Source organism: Apium graveolens, chromosome 5 (assembly GCF_009905375.1).
Source record: "Apium graveolens cultivar Ventura chromosome 5, ASM990537v1, whole genome shotgun sequence".
NCBI lineage: Eukaryota > Viridiplantae > Streptophyta > Magnoliopsida > Apiales > Apiaceae > Apium > Apium graveolens.
The window spans coordinates 28,434,803-28,451,415 of NC_133651.1; the positions used below are offsets into that span (position 1 = coordinate 28,434,803).

General features: G+C 34.7%; 3 protein-coding genes across 5 annotated transcripts; 2 read left to right on the forward strand and 1 right to left on the reverse strand.

The window, feature by feature from the left end:
- The first annotated feature begins 3,422 nt into the window (after positions 1–3,422).
- Positions 3,423–5,612, forward strand: LOC141723743 (cytochrome P450 736A117-like). Of its 3 annotated transcripts, none has more exons than XM_074525630.1 (3): positions 3,424–3,803; positions 3,895–4,699; positions 4,804–5,612. In XM_074525630.1, the coding sequence occupies exons 2-3, from the start codon at positions 4,010–4,012 to the stop codon at positions 5,416–5,418; spliced, it is 1,305 nt and encodes a 434-aa protein (XP_074381731.1). In that variant the 5' UTR covers positions 3,424–3,803; positions 3,895–4,009; the 3' UTR covers positions 5,419–5,612. The 3 variants fall into 3 exon arrangements, with proteins under 3 accessions (XP_074381729.1, XP_074381731.1, XP_074381730.1); XM_074525629.1 differs by having other exon boundaries at positions 3,424–3,799; XM_074525628.1 differs by having other exon boundaries at positions 3,423–4,699.
- On the reverse strand, positions 4,803–12,592 carry LOC141723746 (rhodanese-like domain-containing protein 11, chloroplastic). Its single transcript, XM_074525632.1, has 10 exons — positions 12,374–12,592; positions 12,157–12,252; positions 11,717–11,824; positions 11,291–11,387; positions 10,982–11,021; positions 10,821–10,895; positions 9,604–9,691; positions 9,364–9,431; positions 8,695–8,767; positions 4,803–8,603 (listed from the first exon to the last, which is right to left on the reverse strand). Exons 1-10 carry the CDS (start codon positions 12,581–12,583, stop codon positions 8,520–8,522), a joined length of 939 nt encoding a protein of 312 aa, XP_074381733.1. The 5' UTR covers positions 12,584–12,592; the 3' UTR covers positions 4,803–8,519.
- On the forward strand, positions 6,053–7,724 carry LOC141723745 (cytochrome P450 736A117-like). The gene is made up of 2 exons (XM_074525631.1): positions 6,053–7,009; positions 7,110–7,724. Exons 1-2 carry the CDS (start codon positions 6,062–6,064, stop codon positions 7,722–7,724), a joined length of 1,563 nt encoding a protein of 520 aa, XP_074381732.1. The 5' UTR covers positions 6,053–6,061.
- Positions 12,593–16,613: the final 4,021 nt, after the last annotated feature.

Consider the following 16,613-nt stretch of genomic DNA (forward strand, 5'->3'; position numbering starts at 1 on the left):
GATTATCAAGATACAGGATCAACCTGATTGACAGTTACTCATTGGAATAATGGATCAAACTGGTGAAGCTCTAAGAGGAACTAAGATTTCGAAGAACTTGAAATCTTAGTCGAACTCAAGGATCTAATTAGAAAAGAACTTAGTTATGAGAAGTTCAGATAAGTCATGAAAATCATGTCCAAATGTAACTGCAAGGATATTTATGAAAGTTTTACCTTGTAAATTTGTATGTTTCACATTGACAACCCTAAGGATAAGTTTTATGATAATCTAATTTTGTATTTTGTAATTGTATTCCTTGATACTGTAAAAATGTTAAGTAGATTAGAGTGGAGAATTTTTCTGTCAACAGCCTTCAAGGTAAGGAATAAACTCTGAAAGAAGATCAAATCCTGATCATGCCTCATAGAGAAGTGTAGCAGCTTGGATTTGAATAATATTGTTGTAGAAAAATGTTCTAAGTCAGATATCTACAAGTCACAGATCAAGTGATATCGAGAAGTCTAAAATGACTTATAGAGAGGTCCCAAGATATATTGATAAGTCAATATGCATGTAGAGATCTCAGATATCGACAAGTCAAAAAGAACATGTAGAGAACTGGAGATATCGATAAGTCATTTCTTCATGTAGAGATCTAGAAATATCGACAAGCCAAATCTTCATGTAGAGAACTAGAGATATCGACAAGTCAAAAGCCTATGTACAGAACTAGAGATATCGACAAGTCATTCTACATGTAGAAAACTGGAGACCTCGACAAGTCAAAGATACATGTAGAGAACTCAAGATATCAATAAGTCATTATATTTATTGATATGTGACATCTCTACAGAACAAAAGAGACCTCGACATACTATCTCATAATTCAGAATGCATGCAAATTGAATATTCAAGATTATCAATCAACAAACAATTCGATCACTAAATTGGAAAGATAGCAAATGCATCTTGAAGAATTCAAGATCAATGGTCAAGATTCACTGGCCAAATGAGGGTCACAAACCTACAAGATTCTGCACAGATTTGCTAAAACTGGAAATGGAAATAGACAAGATAGATTTAGAAACTATGTTAGTACATTTTAGTGCAAGTTTTGTAAATCCGTGATGTTAGTCTATAAAGCATGCACGGGTTCTTAATTTAGAAGTAATCAAACAGATCTAAGAAATTATCTTGAATTATTTTTCAAGAATTGTCACTGAGTTCTTATTTCTAAGAACATAGATTTGTAGTAAAACAAATTTGATTAATACAATCAAGTGAGTTTTTGATAACTTGTTTGTGTACTTGAAGTTAAACATTTTATCACTATACGATCAAATCTGCTTTATTCAATTAAGCCAAACGCTTTCAAAATTAATTAAAATCTAAAAAAATACATTCATCCCCTCTATCTTGTATTTCACTCCTAAGTACTTTCGCAACGGAGGTACCGTTAAAGACAAGTACTTTTGCAAATGAATGGTCTAAAAGAGAAAGTACTTTTGTGTGCGGTGAATAGCTAAAATATGGGTTTATTGGTTTTGTACTAACATTTTTCATACTTAAATTTTAAAATAATATAAAAAGATAATGTTCTTGAACAATAACAACATAATATAAAATTGATGTCGAAATATTACAACAATATATGAAATTGTAGACTAGACACGTGCCTTGCACGGGCACAAATACTAGTTGAAATTAAAATTTACAAGAAAATAAAAAACTTGAAATCATTTTGTGCTGACATGAAAATTAACAAGTCGTTTTTAAATCAAAGTCCCACAATTTTCAAATAATTGACGTTATGATTTGTTATTATTGTTAGGTCCCAAGTCCTGTTTAACAGAACCATCATTTAGGATTAGCAGATTTTGTTCTTTAATTCTTGCCAAAGTGCGAGGAGAAAGAGGTTTCTCATAAACAAAGTCTTGAGTATGAAATGAAGCCTCATCGTTGAGTTGCAGATCAAAGTGGTCTTGAGGCAATGCATAATAGCAGCAGCATAGTTGTGGCCTATTATGAGGGAGAACTCATCTGAGTCCATGGAGGCAGAGTTTTCAGAATTATATGAAAACTACATACTCTAATTGTGGAAAGCTAAGCTAATCCATCGAATCCCTCTAAACAAAACCTGCACAAGCCAAGACATCTAATTACATGTTCTGCCTAAGATTTGCATACCGTACAATCTTCTGTGCTCTACTTACTAGAGATTACACTCTTAATTCTTAAACACACCTTGGCCTTTTACATTTTTAATAAGATTATTCAGAACTATCTGCTATTAAAGGACCTGAACTCTTTTTCATTCCCTCCACTAATCAGTGTTCATTATATAACACTGTGCATCTATAGTTCTTACAAATATTATTCACAAACTCTAATAATAGGTTTATAATTTAATTTCTATCTTGCAGTACTTTGCTGATTGTGCAAGGTCAACCTATGATCAAAGTCAACTTCATGAAGTAAGAGATGAGTTGGCTTTCCATGCTCTGCAGTTACATGTTAAACCAGCTTCATCTAACAAATGGAAAAGAGCTTGTGATTTTGTATGTTTTACGGGTCGGCAAGTCTGCAACTTCTCTTCAGAACCTCCTATCATCAGAGACTATCTGATAAATGTTACTATCATTTTAACAGTTCCATGTGCTGCTAGTTTAACATTTTCTGTGCACCGTCTAAATGACATCATTCAACAGGGTTCATCCCAATACGTCGAGTCTTACTTCCAGCGGTTCTAACTGCAGTTTGAACCCGAGTTTAGATTCTTTAAACTCAGAGTCAGTCTCCTTAAGAATAGGATAGTGGTCTTAGCCTGCTGTTAGTCTCCTTCTCGTCGATCAGGAGGCTCAGCTTTATATGGACTGTTCTTTCTGGTGCCTAGTCTGCAATACATTTACGCATATCTCAATAATTATCATTAGCAATTCAAATACATAAACATACTTTCAAGTTCTAGCCTTCTTCACCTTTGTTTTGTGTCCAAACATGTGTTTAGAAACTAGTATGTGAATTATGATGTATGGTTTGTTTTCTAAATTTTAACATCAAAATAAATGGGTTAGATATTAATGTGATCACTAAAGATAGAGACATGTTTCAATTTCCTTATTATTGTTTCAGTGGCATCAGAAGGACTACTCTGATAGACGGTAATAACACGGCGTTAGTTTGGAAGGGTTGACCGTTAGTTTGAAAATTGCTTGCTTAAATAACTACATTATTTCAAGGTTTACAAGCTGTCAAAGACTCCTAATCTTCTAGATAGGATCAACAAAATGTAGCATTTTCCCCGCCACTGATAATTTGATAAGAACTTGGTAATGATTTTCAACCACAAAAATAGCAATGCGGTCATTCTTTCGTTAGTCTTCTTTTGTTGACAAACTAAAACAAGCAATCTAAATTGTATACATGGCCTCACTGATTTACATTTCTATTAATAAGCAAACCAAGAAACATAAGGTGTATTCTCAAAACAATATGCATCCCTAAATAAATTATAGATCCGCCCGTGATGACATGACTGAGAAATTTCTAGAAATAGAGCAACCATCTTATATAAATATAACTCAATCATATACATTATCGTTATACTACTAGCCGTTCATGTATCTTGTTGTTGCAAAAGGGGAATATAACCATCTTATACAAGTTATTACTAGTAATATACTACTTGCATACCTGTACACATAACACGCCGCAAGGAGGTCCTGGATAGAAGAAGCTCTGTAGACCTGGATCAGTGAAGAAGATGGTCACACAACCATTGAAAATGCCTGCTCATTCTCGAATAATAGAGCAACTAGTAAGTTCACTGCAACTAAAACCCTTTGTTCTTTCACTAATAATTTTAGCTTTGACGATCTTCCTCATCAAACGACTCTTTGCGACTTCAATTAGCCAGAAAAAACTACCGCCTTCTCCATCAAAAGTCCCAGTCATCGGACACTTGCATAAGTTAGGCATATACCCGCATCGTTCACTCCAAAAGTTGTCCCACAAATATGGACCGCTCATGCTGCTACGCCTTGGTAGTGTACCAACTCTCGTTGTCTCGTCTGCTGAGGCGGCTCAAGAGGTCATGAAAACTCATGATTTAGCTTTTGCAGATAGGCCAAGACTAAAGCTTAATGAAAAGCTGCTTTATAACTATAAGGATGTAGCAACTGCGCCTTATGGAGAATACTGGAGGCAAATGAAAAGTATATGTGTCATCCAGCTTTTGAGTAACAAGAGAGTTTATGATACGAGGACGGTGAGAGAAAACGAAACAGCCCTCCTGGTGATGAAGATTGCTGAGTGCTCTCCTTCGGTTGTGGACTTGAGTGATCTGTTCATGGCTTACACGAGCGATATTGTTTCGATGTCAGCTTTTGGGAGGAAGTTTAGTGAGGGGGAGAGTGGGAGGCAGTTTAGGAGGATGATGAAAGAGTTTGTGAGTTTACTGGGTGGATTTGATGTTGGAACCTACATTCCGCAGCTTGCATGGTTTGGCACTGTAACAGGTTTATACAATAAAGTAGATGCAGTTGCTAAAGAGTTTGATGAATTTCTTGAAAGAATAGTTGATGAACATATTAGTACTTCGAAACGAGAAAAAGTTGAAGGCGCAGAGGACTTTGTAGATGTTTTGCTTCAGATTTACAATGATAAGAGCATTACTGGCTTTTCCATTGACAGAGAGAGCATCAAAGCTATTGTTTTGGTAACTAACTAATCTCTGTAGAAAAAGTGCTTGATGCACACTACAATTCCTTAATTGACACTAACTCTTTATATACTATTGTAATTTATTTTTGCTTCCTTCAGGATGTTCTAGCAGCAGGAACTGATACTACATACACAGTTCTAGAATGGGCAATGACAGAACTGCTAAGGCACCCCCAAGTCATGAAGAAACTGCAAAATGAGTTGAGATTAAACAGCAGAAACAAATCTGACATAATTGCTCAAGATGATTGTGAGAAGATGCCTTACTTGAAAGCAGTGTTTAAAGAAACTCTTCGCATCCATCCTCCAATCCCATTATTAGTTCCACGAGAAGCAAGAAATGATGTCAGCGTCATGGGATACGATATTGTTGCTAAAACCATGGTTATTGTGAATGCCTGGGCTATAGGAAGAGACCCTACAATTTGGGATGAACCAGACGAGTTTAGGCCAGAGAGGTTTTTGAATTCAACTGTAGATATCAGGGGCCATGACTTTCAGCTAATCCCATTTGGAGCTGGAAGGAGGAGCTGCCCTGGGATTTCTTTTGCTATGGTCACTAATGAGTTGGCACTAGCAAATCTTCTCCACAAGTTTGATTGGGAACTGCCCAACGGAATGAAGGGGGGAAATTTGGATATGACCGAGACTACTGGTCTTGCAATACATAAGAAAGAGCCTCTTCTTGCCGTCGCCATTCCATATTCTATCTAACCTTGGCCAAATTATAAAATTTGGGAGTTCTTGCTTCCACTCCGGTGTGGACTTTTTCGGCTCATGTTATGCTTCATCTTCTGTAGCTGAATAGCTCTCAGAATTACGGATCCTCATTTACTAGTTCTCAAACATTTCTCTTTACATGTAGTCCTCTTTTAACTTTGTTTATTGTTCAAGCATGTGTTTAGAAACTAGTATGTGAATTGTGATATGTGGTTTGTTTTCTATATTACAAAATTAAAATAAGTTGCTTACTTAAATTACTACGTCAATCCAAGGTTAACAAGCCGTCTAAAACTCTAGGAAAATGTAAAAGCATTTTGCCAGCCACTGATAATATGATAAGATGAACCTGGTAAAAAAATTCCACCACCTAATAGAAATGTGGTCACTCTTTTGTCGACAAACTAAAACAAGCAATCTGCAATTTATAAGGGGCCTCCAGTAGACATTTCTGATGCAACATGAATAGATAAGCAAACTAAGCAACGCAAGGTAATATGACTACAGAAATTTCGAGAAACAGAGCGACCATCTTATCTAAATAAAACGCAATCATATACATTATCTTCACCATCACATATTCATGTATCGTGTTGGATAGAAGCTCTACAGACCTGGATCACTGAAGAAGATAGTCATGCAACCATTAAAAATGCCTGCTCATTCGCAAATATTAGAGCATGCAGTAAGTTCACCACTATTTCACCCCCTACTTCTAGCACTCGTAACCTTAGCTTTAACAATCTTCGTCGTCAAAAGATTCTTTGCAACTTCAGCTAGCCATAAAAAGCTACCACCTTCTCCTTCAAAAGTCCCAGTCATCGGACACTTGCATAAGTTAGGCATATACCCGCATCGCTCCCTCCAAAAGTTGTCCCGGAAATATGGACCGCTCATGCTGCTACGCCTTGGTAGGATACCAACTCTGGTTGTCTCATCTGCTGATGCGGCTGAAGAGGTCATGAAAACTCATGATTTAGCTTTTGCAGATAGGCCTAGGTCAAAGCTTAACGAAAAGCTGCTTTATAACTATAAGGATGTAGCATCTGCGCCTTATGGAGAATACTGGAGGCAAATGAAAAGTATATGTGTCATCCAGCTTTTGAGTAACAAGAGAGTTTATGACACTAGGAAGGTGAGGGAAAATGAAACTGCCCTCCTGGTGAAAAAGATTGCTGAATCCTCTCCTTCGGTAGTAGACCTGAGTGATCTGCTGATGGCTTACACGAACGATGTCGTTTCAATGTCAGCTTTTGGGAGGAGGTTTAGCAAGGGAGAGGGTGGGAGGCAGTTTAGGAGGATGATGAAAGAGTTTGCGAGTCTACTGGGTGGGTTTGATGTTGGAACCTACATTCCACAGCTTGCATGGCTTAGCAGTGTAATGGGTTTGTACAATAAAGTAGATGCAGTTGCTAAAGAGTTTGATGAAATTCTCGAAAGAATAGTTGATGAACATATTAGTACTTCGAAACGAGAAAAAGTTGAAGGTGCAGAGGACTTTGTAGACGTTTTGCTTCAGATTTACAATGATAAGAGCATAACTGGCTTTTCCATTGACAGAGAGAGCATCAAAGCAATTGTTTTGGTAATTAACCAATCTCTCTTTAGAAGTGCTAAAAATACGCTTCATCTACTTATTGACCAACTCTTTACATGCTATTCAAAATTATTTTTGCTTCGTGCAGGACGTTTTAGCAGCAGGAACTGATACAACATTCACAGTTTTAGAATGGACAATGGCAGAACTGCTAAGGCACCCCCAGGTCATGAAGAAAGTGCAAAAGGAGTTGAGATTAATCTTCAAAAACAAGTCTGACATAATTGCTCAAGATGATTATGAGAAGATGCCTTACCTGAAAGCAGTGATAAAAGAAACTCTTCGCGTTTATCCTCCAGTCCCATTATTAGTTCCACGAAAAGCAAGGAACAATGTTAATGTTATGGGATATGACATTGTTGCTGGAACCACGGTTATTATAAATGTCTATGCAATCGGAAGAGACCCTTCTTTGTGGGATGAACCGGATGAGTTTAGGCCGGAGAGGTTCTTGAATTCTACTATAGATTTCAGAGGCCATGACTTCCAACTAATCCCATTTGGAGCTGGAAGGAGGAGCTGCCCTGGAATATCTTTTGCTATGGTCACTAATGAGTTGGTACTAGCAAATCTTCTGCACAAATTTTATTGGGAACTACCGAACGGAACCAAGGGGAAAGATTTGGATATGACCGAGACTACTGGTCTAGCTATACATAAGAAAGGGCCTCTTCTTGCTGTCGCCATTCCATATTCTATCTAACCTGAGCCAAATTATTAAATTTAAGTTCATGATTAATTGCAACTTTATATTCTACACCAGGCTCTGTCTTTCTGTAATTTGGTACTAGAGGAGACCGCGCTCGACAAGCAGAAACACCAAGTATTTGGATTGGTTTGTTTTTAGTATCAGTGTTTATCTCTGTTCAACTTAGCAGTTTGTCACATTAGGGTTCGCAGAGAACCCAGTGTTACTCCTAATATTTTTTTCCTCCAAGTGCTACTCCTAATATTAATATAGTAATAAAGCAGCTAAAACAGATGAAGCATATATTTAATAACTGTGAAGTCGACATTAGTGAAACAAAACAACACAATTCATATTTTTGGATACATAACAACCTAAGGGAAAAGCTCATAGAGCCAGATTCTAAGCTAAAGTAGCTGCAGATTTCATTGGCGCAACAGCCACTGAGCTCCATAAATGATGAAGATTAATTTGAAGAAACAAAAGATCCATTTTAAAGCAGTAAACATGGATTTCTATATCTAGCCAAGAAACCTTGATTACAAGCCACTAAAGGTTTAACAAAATTGATGGGGGCAACACTTGCCACAAACTCATGCAAATTTACAGCTCAAGTAAAATATAGTACGAAGGTAATACAGGAAGGATGTTGAAGCAGGGTTAAACCAGAGAGAGACATGTAATTATTAGCTTCCATAAATTGATAATCCACTAACCAGGTTAAAAAACTGAGAGTCTCTGGTGTCAATAATGTGGCAACAGAGGCCAGTGCTTTTCTTTTATAGGTAACCGTTGAGGGAATGCTGATACTCAGTGAGATCTTATGTCCTGAACATAACGTGCAGCTTGTTGAGCCCCGATAAACAGGGCATCAGCAGCAATGAAGATTCCGACCTGTGACAGAAACAATTAGATTTGAGAATGATCCGTGTAATACAGACTCAAACAAATGGGTAAATTTAATGAAGCAGGTAGAGATTACTACCAAGCGAGCTGAGAAAACTAAGCGGTAAGCCCAACCCTCCTTAGCAGCAGCAGCTCTTTGCTGATCAGTCCAACTGAGATAATTACGGTACAAATCAGATGAGGCAGGGAAGGGATAAAATAGTTGACTAAGTTGCTGAAGTTAAGTCACTAATTTCCAACTTGACAGCAATTTGAGAGCACCAGAGAAAACATTGTGCTTGGGTGTGCTCAGGTGTGTTTTACCAGGTGAACGCGTGCATGTGCGTGTGTGGATGTTTGTCACTGAAAATACATGGAGACACATTCCAATATACCATGAGGTAATACACACAATTTTAACAATGTCTACATATGAATAAAAGTTTCAGAAACTCATAATGTTAGGCAAAAAGAAGGATCCGATCGTCAAAGGAAATGGAAGTTTATCAACAGTAATTTTTTCTTTTTTTTTACTAAATAAGATATGTTTGTGCAAAAGCCACCTAATATCCCATGTGAGGCCCATGTTGAAACATGGTCTGTAACCCTAGCTTTGAAGCAGAGCAATATCGAACTGCAGCAATATTGAACATATAAACTTGCCATGGTATTTAAGATGATTAAGAATCAACCTCTTTCTTATATGTGTGTACATATATGTATTTATGTGCACAAACAGAATGAGGTAAGCTATATCCGGGTAACATACCCAATGAACTCTGAAAGACCACCGATGCCTGCAAATCTGAACGGCTGTGGACCTTCCCTTTCAAGGTCCTACTCAAGAAAAGATATGATTGATTTGGTATATTACTATTACATGACAAATAAAAAGAAGGAAATTTATCAAAAATACCCATGTTTGAAAAACCCCCAAAGAAGGGAATTTTCTAAAAAGAATCAGTAAAAGCAAAAGGGTTAAAATTTAAAACTTTTCTTTGTCAAGTACCTCTTCTTCAGCAGCCTCTAGTCCCCCCTGAACCCAGAAAAGGTTTCTGTAACCAGCATTGTACAGTATCTCGCAAGCCGCTAGAGATCTGCCTAAAGATGAGGTTCAGATTGAAGCTTGTGCTGTGAAAAAAGGTAGTGTGTGTATCTGTGTCTCTATATAGATCAAAAAAATATACAGGTATTGAGTATCAATTTTACAGATACACTAAATTAACTTAAATTTGTTTATAAGTATAATATAGTCAGTCAAGTTAATAGCATATGAAATACGAAAAATGACAACAAATTCTAGAAATTAGCTGTGAGAGTGTTGAATGGTATTAAATGGAGTTCGAATATCAGTTGCAGCCTTTGGAGGGTAAATAGGTTAGACAGTTACAGTGATGACGAGCAGCTGTAAATGGAGAACGCTGTTGTATTCTTGATCATGAAATAATAGACAATTGAAATTCTTCTAAATCTTTAATTCCTTGTGAGAGGTTGCTGAAGCTAGACTTTCAGTCTTTTTAGGGATTTGTATTCCCCCGTTGGGCCTAAGGTTTATATCCGTAGGACTAATCAACGTTGTGGAGGTTTGTACCTCAGTCTGAATTTTTGGTAAATTCACAACCTTGAACGGATTTGAACAAATTCGATTTTATAATAGATATTCTATGCAAATAGAATCTCTCAAGCCGCTAGAGATCTGCCTAAAGATGAGGTTCAGATTGAAGCTTGTGCTGTGAAAAAAGGTAGTGTGTGTATCTGTGTCTCTATATAGATCAAAAAAATTATACAGGTATTGAGTATCAATTTTACAGATACACTAAATTAACTTAAATTTGTTTATAAGTATAATATAGTCAGTCAAGTTAATAGATAACGGATGTGATTAGTCGAATTTTTTTTTAACATATGATTAACTCATAAAGACAAGGAGTAACATCCCATAAGCTAGATAGTAAAAGTGCAACGCTGAGACAAACCACTTATGGCCTAAATGACTACTTTAATATTTAAAATTAAGTGTAAACTAGGTTTTATTACTATTCTGTCACAGCTAAGTCAGAAAGCTGTCTATTATCTTGACGTTTAAATGATAAAAAAAATTATAACTTAGAAGTGTAACTCTCACAGTTACCAAGTAATGCATTCACTTAACTCCGAACAATTCGTAATAATTACAGTACATTCAGCATCAAAACTTAATTTCAGTACATATAAAGGGAATTTCACCTCAATCCTTTCTGGCATGCCAAAATAAGATCTTTATCCTTTGAGAACTTCTTTTCAGCTTCTGATAAAAACTGACTGTTGAGAAATAAGATTAGCAACTGATATACTAATTTACCTGATGGGAAATTTCACTTTTACTGGAAAAATATTGCACAGCTCACGTGTTATAAGATAATGTTGGAACACCACTCCACCAACCTCCTATAAATATCAAACACTCTTCAGATAGAAAACATTACCATATAACAAAGCATATTTACTGGTATATCAGATACATTTTTTTTACAAAAAGATAATATTCTAGATGTACATTAAAATGTATGCCACCTGATGTCATCATTTCCAGTAACCAATCTCGTTTCTATACTACTTATTTGTTTACAAATAAACTTTATTAAAAGGGAAATGGAAATCATCATAAACAAAGCATGTACAAATTTAACCAAAGACAAGATGAAGTAGTCATATACCCATCATGAAATTTGAAACCTTCTTAGGCAGAGTTCCCACATTAAATGTACTCTCCACGTCAAAGACTGGAATCCAAGTTGAGCCTTTAACCCAAGCCTTCAACAAAAAAAGATATATCATGGTAACAGTGTAAGTAGTAGACTTGAGCCTGAGAGTAATCTTCTACCAAGGAGAAATAAGTTACAAAACACATAATTCGACTAGAAGTGGAGAATTTCAAAATATATTCAAGCATTCAACTAGTCTACAAAAAAACAACTACAGCATGTGACATCAAGCTTACAAAGAAATCCTCATACACATGTCTACATGAGGACCATAGTAAACATTTGAGGATTGGAATCAGACATAACCAGCAGTTAAGATTAGAAGCAAATGTGCCTTTCTCGTGGCAGGAACAGATCATGTGGAATGAATGTGTTTACCTTTTCATGTTCTGTAGTTGGACGAACATCGAGAAGGGTCGTATTGGAAAGCTGAACTGCATACCCAGCTTCTTTCGGTGTAAGAGGTTTCACTTTCCCCTCCCTAACCTATAATTGAAGAATTTATTCATTGGACTGTAACATATAATGTATCTTAGACAATAAATCTCCAAAAACCTTGATGAGTGAATAAAGGCCTCGAAATGTATCTTATACTTTAATGTTTTAAAACACCTCCTCGCTCACACGATGACAAGAGATCACCACATATGATCCCAGTGATATTTTAGGAGACAAGGAAGTTATGTCTCAAGAACTCAATACTCTTACTAAGATAAGAGCATCATATGATCATAATAGCACTGAACCAATCCACTGCACCATAAACAAAATCATACAGAAAACAAGTAAATTAAAAAATTTAAATGAAAAAAAATTACCAAAGCTTCCCATCTTTTTCTTGCAGCAGCCATATCTTTAGCTTGCTTCAACTCAAAATCTTCATTCTCTGCTTGTATTCTTACAGCCCTCAAATGCTAAAGCAAGAAAAATCAAGAAAATCCATTTTGATATAAAAATCAAAACTTGATAAGAACCCATTAAAGAACTGATGAATAAATGAAAAGGGTTGATTTATATAAGCGTAAAAAGACTTACATGAATGGAGGGTTTGAGATTAAGAGAAGAAGAGAGTGAAGAAGTGAAGCAGCAGCAATGTCTTGAAGTGAGTTGTTGATTGTAATGAGAAGAGAAGGTGAGAGGTGAAAGCCCAATTGCTAAAGCATCCATTCTTGATTTTAAGTTGCTTATCCTATATCTTCTTGAGCTTTTGGTGAAGTGACACATAAATACAGTTACAGAAGACATACCGTAGAAAAGATAAAGAACTGCCCTGTCAGGAAAAAATGGTTTTAAAATGGGGTTTGCATAATATTTTGCCGTTAAATTTAACGGTAATTTCATATGAAATAGTATTTTGGTTTTCTTTTGCAGAAATATATAATTTAGATCAAATAGTCGAGACATAAGAAATTAAAAAATGAAAGAAATAATGTTAGGGTTCCAAAATAATTCTCAAAATTGTTTTCATATTCGGGTATGATATTCTACTGGAAATCATTTTGCATTTTATCTGTCGTTGGATGTTTATAAAATAATATCAGACGTGGGTTTGAGTCCTTCGCTGGTCCACCGTGAGGATAAGAACTAAATTTTGGATAATGAAGATATAAATATAAGGCGGTTATGGTATGTGTGTATAAGCATGCATTACAAAATAATTCCTAGATCTTTTTTTCATACCTTAGATCAGGACCGTTTATTATTGTGAGTAGAGACGCCTGACGCTATTGAATGTCTTATATGTGTTCAGCAGGAATCACGCAAAAATGTGTTGGAGCTTTAATTGGGCTAATTATCGGTCATTAAAAGCTATCATTGTCATGTGAATACATTAATTATGACGTATTTCATTGTCTAGCATTTTCGTTTATGCATTGCGAGACTAGATTACTCCTGAACGGATTAGATCGTGACGGATTTAAATTGGGGCTAAAACGAACCCAGACTAAATTCTAGCAAAATTATTTATATCCTATCAACAATTGACAAGTCTAATTTTTTTAAGAAAATAACACAATAATTAGTTAAAATTTCACTATTTTGTAAATATCTGGGGAACTAAAATCTTAAGCAGAAATTTGAGAGGAGAGGAAGGGTTCATCAAGAATTTTGTTATTGAAATATTATATTGAAATATTCTCATATTTTTAAGTTATTGAAGCATTAATATATTCTTTTAAAATTAATATTAAATTGTCGTATCCTTAGTGGATCGGTCAGGGGTGAACTATATTTAGTAATTTGTCAAGTCCTGCAATCTATACCTACAATTTTTGGATACGACGCGACTTACACGATATGAAATGACACGAAAATTCAGTGTTTATATTTATCTTTTTAGTACACGACACGAATGTACATGGTCGATATTTACTATTGAAAGAGATATATCCTAAGTCCAGTCATGTATGATGATTTAGAAATAACTTTTATGTAATCTGTTTTGGTTTCATTGATATTAATAAAAGACTTGTTTTGGTTTTATTGTGGACTTTATCTATTTAAGTGTTTAAATAAGATATACCATAGTTTAGAGTAAAACTTTTTATGAATTATGATGAGATCATAATAATGAGACCTAAAAGATGATAACTCTAAACTTAAATATTTCCTGGTCGTAAGATTACTAACTGGTAATTAGTAATCTGCAAAGATCGGTACATACTATGTTTGCTTCATTATGAAGGATGTCTGTTCTCATAAACATTTGTGTGGTGACACTATAGCTAGTATGTAGGTGCTTATTATAGAATAAGTTCACTGAACATGACTCACACAGCTGAACAACTCATGGAGTTCACTCACGTGTCAGCAGTTGTTCACATAGTGATACTTGTACAAGTATCCTTAGACTTGAGGTCATCATAGTCATCTTGTGTACCTTGAACTATGTTTTGGTTTAGTTATTGGTCTCCAGGGACAATTATAAGGGCTCTACTGGGTATAGAAATTTGTACACGAAGATAGTGTATGATCAATAAATGATCTACCCCTTCCAGTGAAGTAAGAAAATATTCAATGCTGATCCACTTATGCTAGTTCAAGAATCTCTGGCCAGAGTGAATGAAATTAGAAAGGAGTTTCTAATTTACATTAAATAGAACTAAGCATAGTGAATGGGAAAGCAAATGATTAAATAAGATAGGCTTGACACAAGTTCCATGTCTTGTATTTAATCGTGACATTGCAGAGTGGAAGGGATTGATTGTACGGTAACTACTCACTGAATGGGTTCTTCGTATTCTAAGCAGTGAATTCGTATTATCCGGATAGTCGCGATATGCTGAGAAGTATCACTCACGATGTAGAATAAATATGATTAATTAATTAATCATATTTAATGAATTAGAGAATTTATATAAATAATTATAAAATAGTTATATTATTATTTATTTCTACTATCGGCTTAATATTGAACCTACAGGGTCACACCATAAAAGAGAATGATTTAATGGTGGAGGAATTAATTAATAATGGCTGGTAATTTTTTATTTGTGAAATAAATAATTAATTAGCAAATTTAATAATTGATTAAATGAGATTTAATTAATTATAAATTAATTAAGAAAAGTTCTTAATATTATTAATTAAAAAATTTAATTTTGGAAATTAAATCAAGTGAGAGAATTATTTTTAAAGTGTTTAGAAAAAGGATTAATAATTAAAAGGTGTTTTAATTATTAGTTAATAGGTTAATAAGAATAAAGGGTTAATAATAATAATATTTTATGGGAAAATTTTCAGCTGAAAATTTTGCCAATAAATATACTATTATAAACCCTTATTTTTTTCTAAACCTAAAAAGTTAAGAAAACCCTAATTCTCCCACCGCTTCCTCTTTCATTACATTGATCTCTTGGTGGATACCGGTGGAGTGCTTCACACTTGAGGAACAGCTGCTAGGGATCTCCGCTCGTCGTTCGTGGATCGCTTTTAAAGGTTAGAAATCGATCACATATGATTTAATCACGATTTGTATGCTTTTATTTGGATTTTATATCAAGAAAATTGTTTTACCATGCTTCTGTGATGTATAAAATCCTACAATGGTATTAGAGCATAGGTTGTATGCATATAGATTTGTGGTGAAAATTTCAGAATTTTTATGATATTGTATGAATTTATTATGATTTTTGTAAGTTATATCATGGATTAATTATGACTGATTATAAATTGTTTCTTATAATTATTTTGACTGTAGATCTGGGTTCTACAAGTGTTGTAGATCGTCTGAGTATTTTTTTCATAATTTTCTGATGTGTGGATTAATTATTATGATTTTTTGAAGTTGTTTTAATTAAATTCGTAATTATATATATATAATCTATTAGTATATATATATATGTAAAGTATGCTGTTGGATAAAGAAAAATTCTGCTGACTGATGTTCTGGGTTGTACTGATGGCACGGCGTTCGGTGTAAGTAAAGGCGGCGTCTGATCAATAAAAAAAAATAGGGGTGTCGCTCATTCCGGGAATGCGTGACACCCTGTGGTGCATTCACGGAATGCGTTATACATTTTAATGGCTTAAAAGGGTTGTAACGCATTATCGGAATGCGTTACAGGGCTTGTAACGCGTTCTTGTATTGCGTTACAGCCCATCTATTATTTTTAAAAATTGATTTCTGGGAGTTTCGTAACTCCGTTTTGGGCGTGCAATATGTCGTTGGATTCGTTTTTCCGAGACGAATCTAATGGAGTAGTCAAATATTTTTTATATAAAAGTTTTGAACTGTTTATATTCCCGAAAGTGTTTTAAAACATGTTTTAATTGTTTTAATTGCTTTTAAATGCTATAATAAATTTGTACATCATTATATCAATGTGTGACATGATAATTGCTTGCATGCTTACTTGTTTATTTATTTTTATATATGAGATATATGCCTATGTTTACCATGCGATGATAGATTTAGGTGAACTTAAATCAATATAAGGCGTGCTCTAGAAAATCTAGAATAGAAATCGTATCTTACCTTAACAATAATATTATGAATACAATCATGAGATTCTTGTATTTATGAAACACATAATTAAATATGAATTTTCAATATTGAGAGAAAGGATGATTCTGTCAAAAGCAGATTTATATCTGTAAGAATGGGGTATTAAGTGACGTCTCTTGACAATGCTCCCCCTGATCAGGGAATCATCTGATTATCGATTATTGATTTGAAATATTTAATTTAAAAGGAAGAATCTCTTTATAATCTGATTATGATTGTAACATAATATAATCCCTCTAAAATTAAATAATATCAAGTAGTAATTGG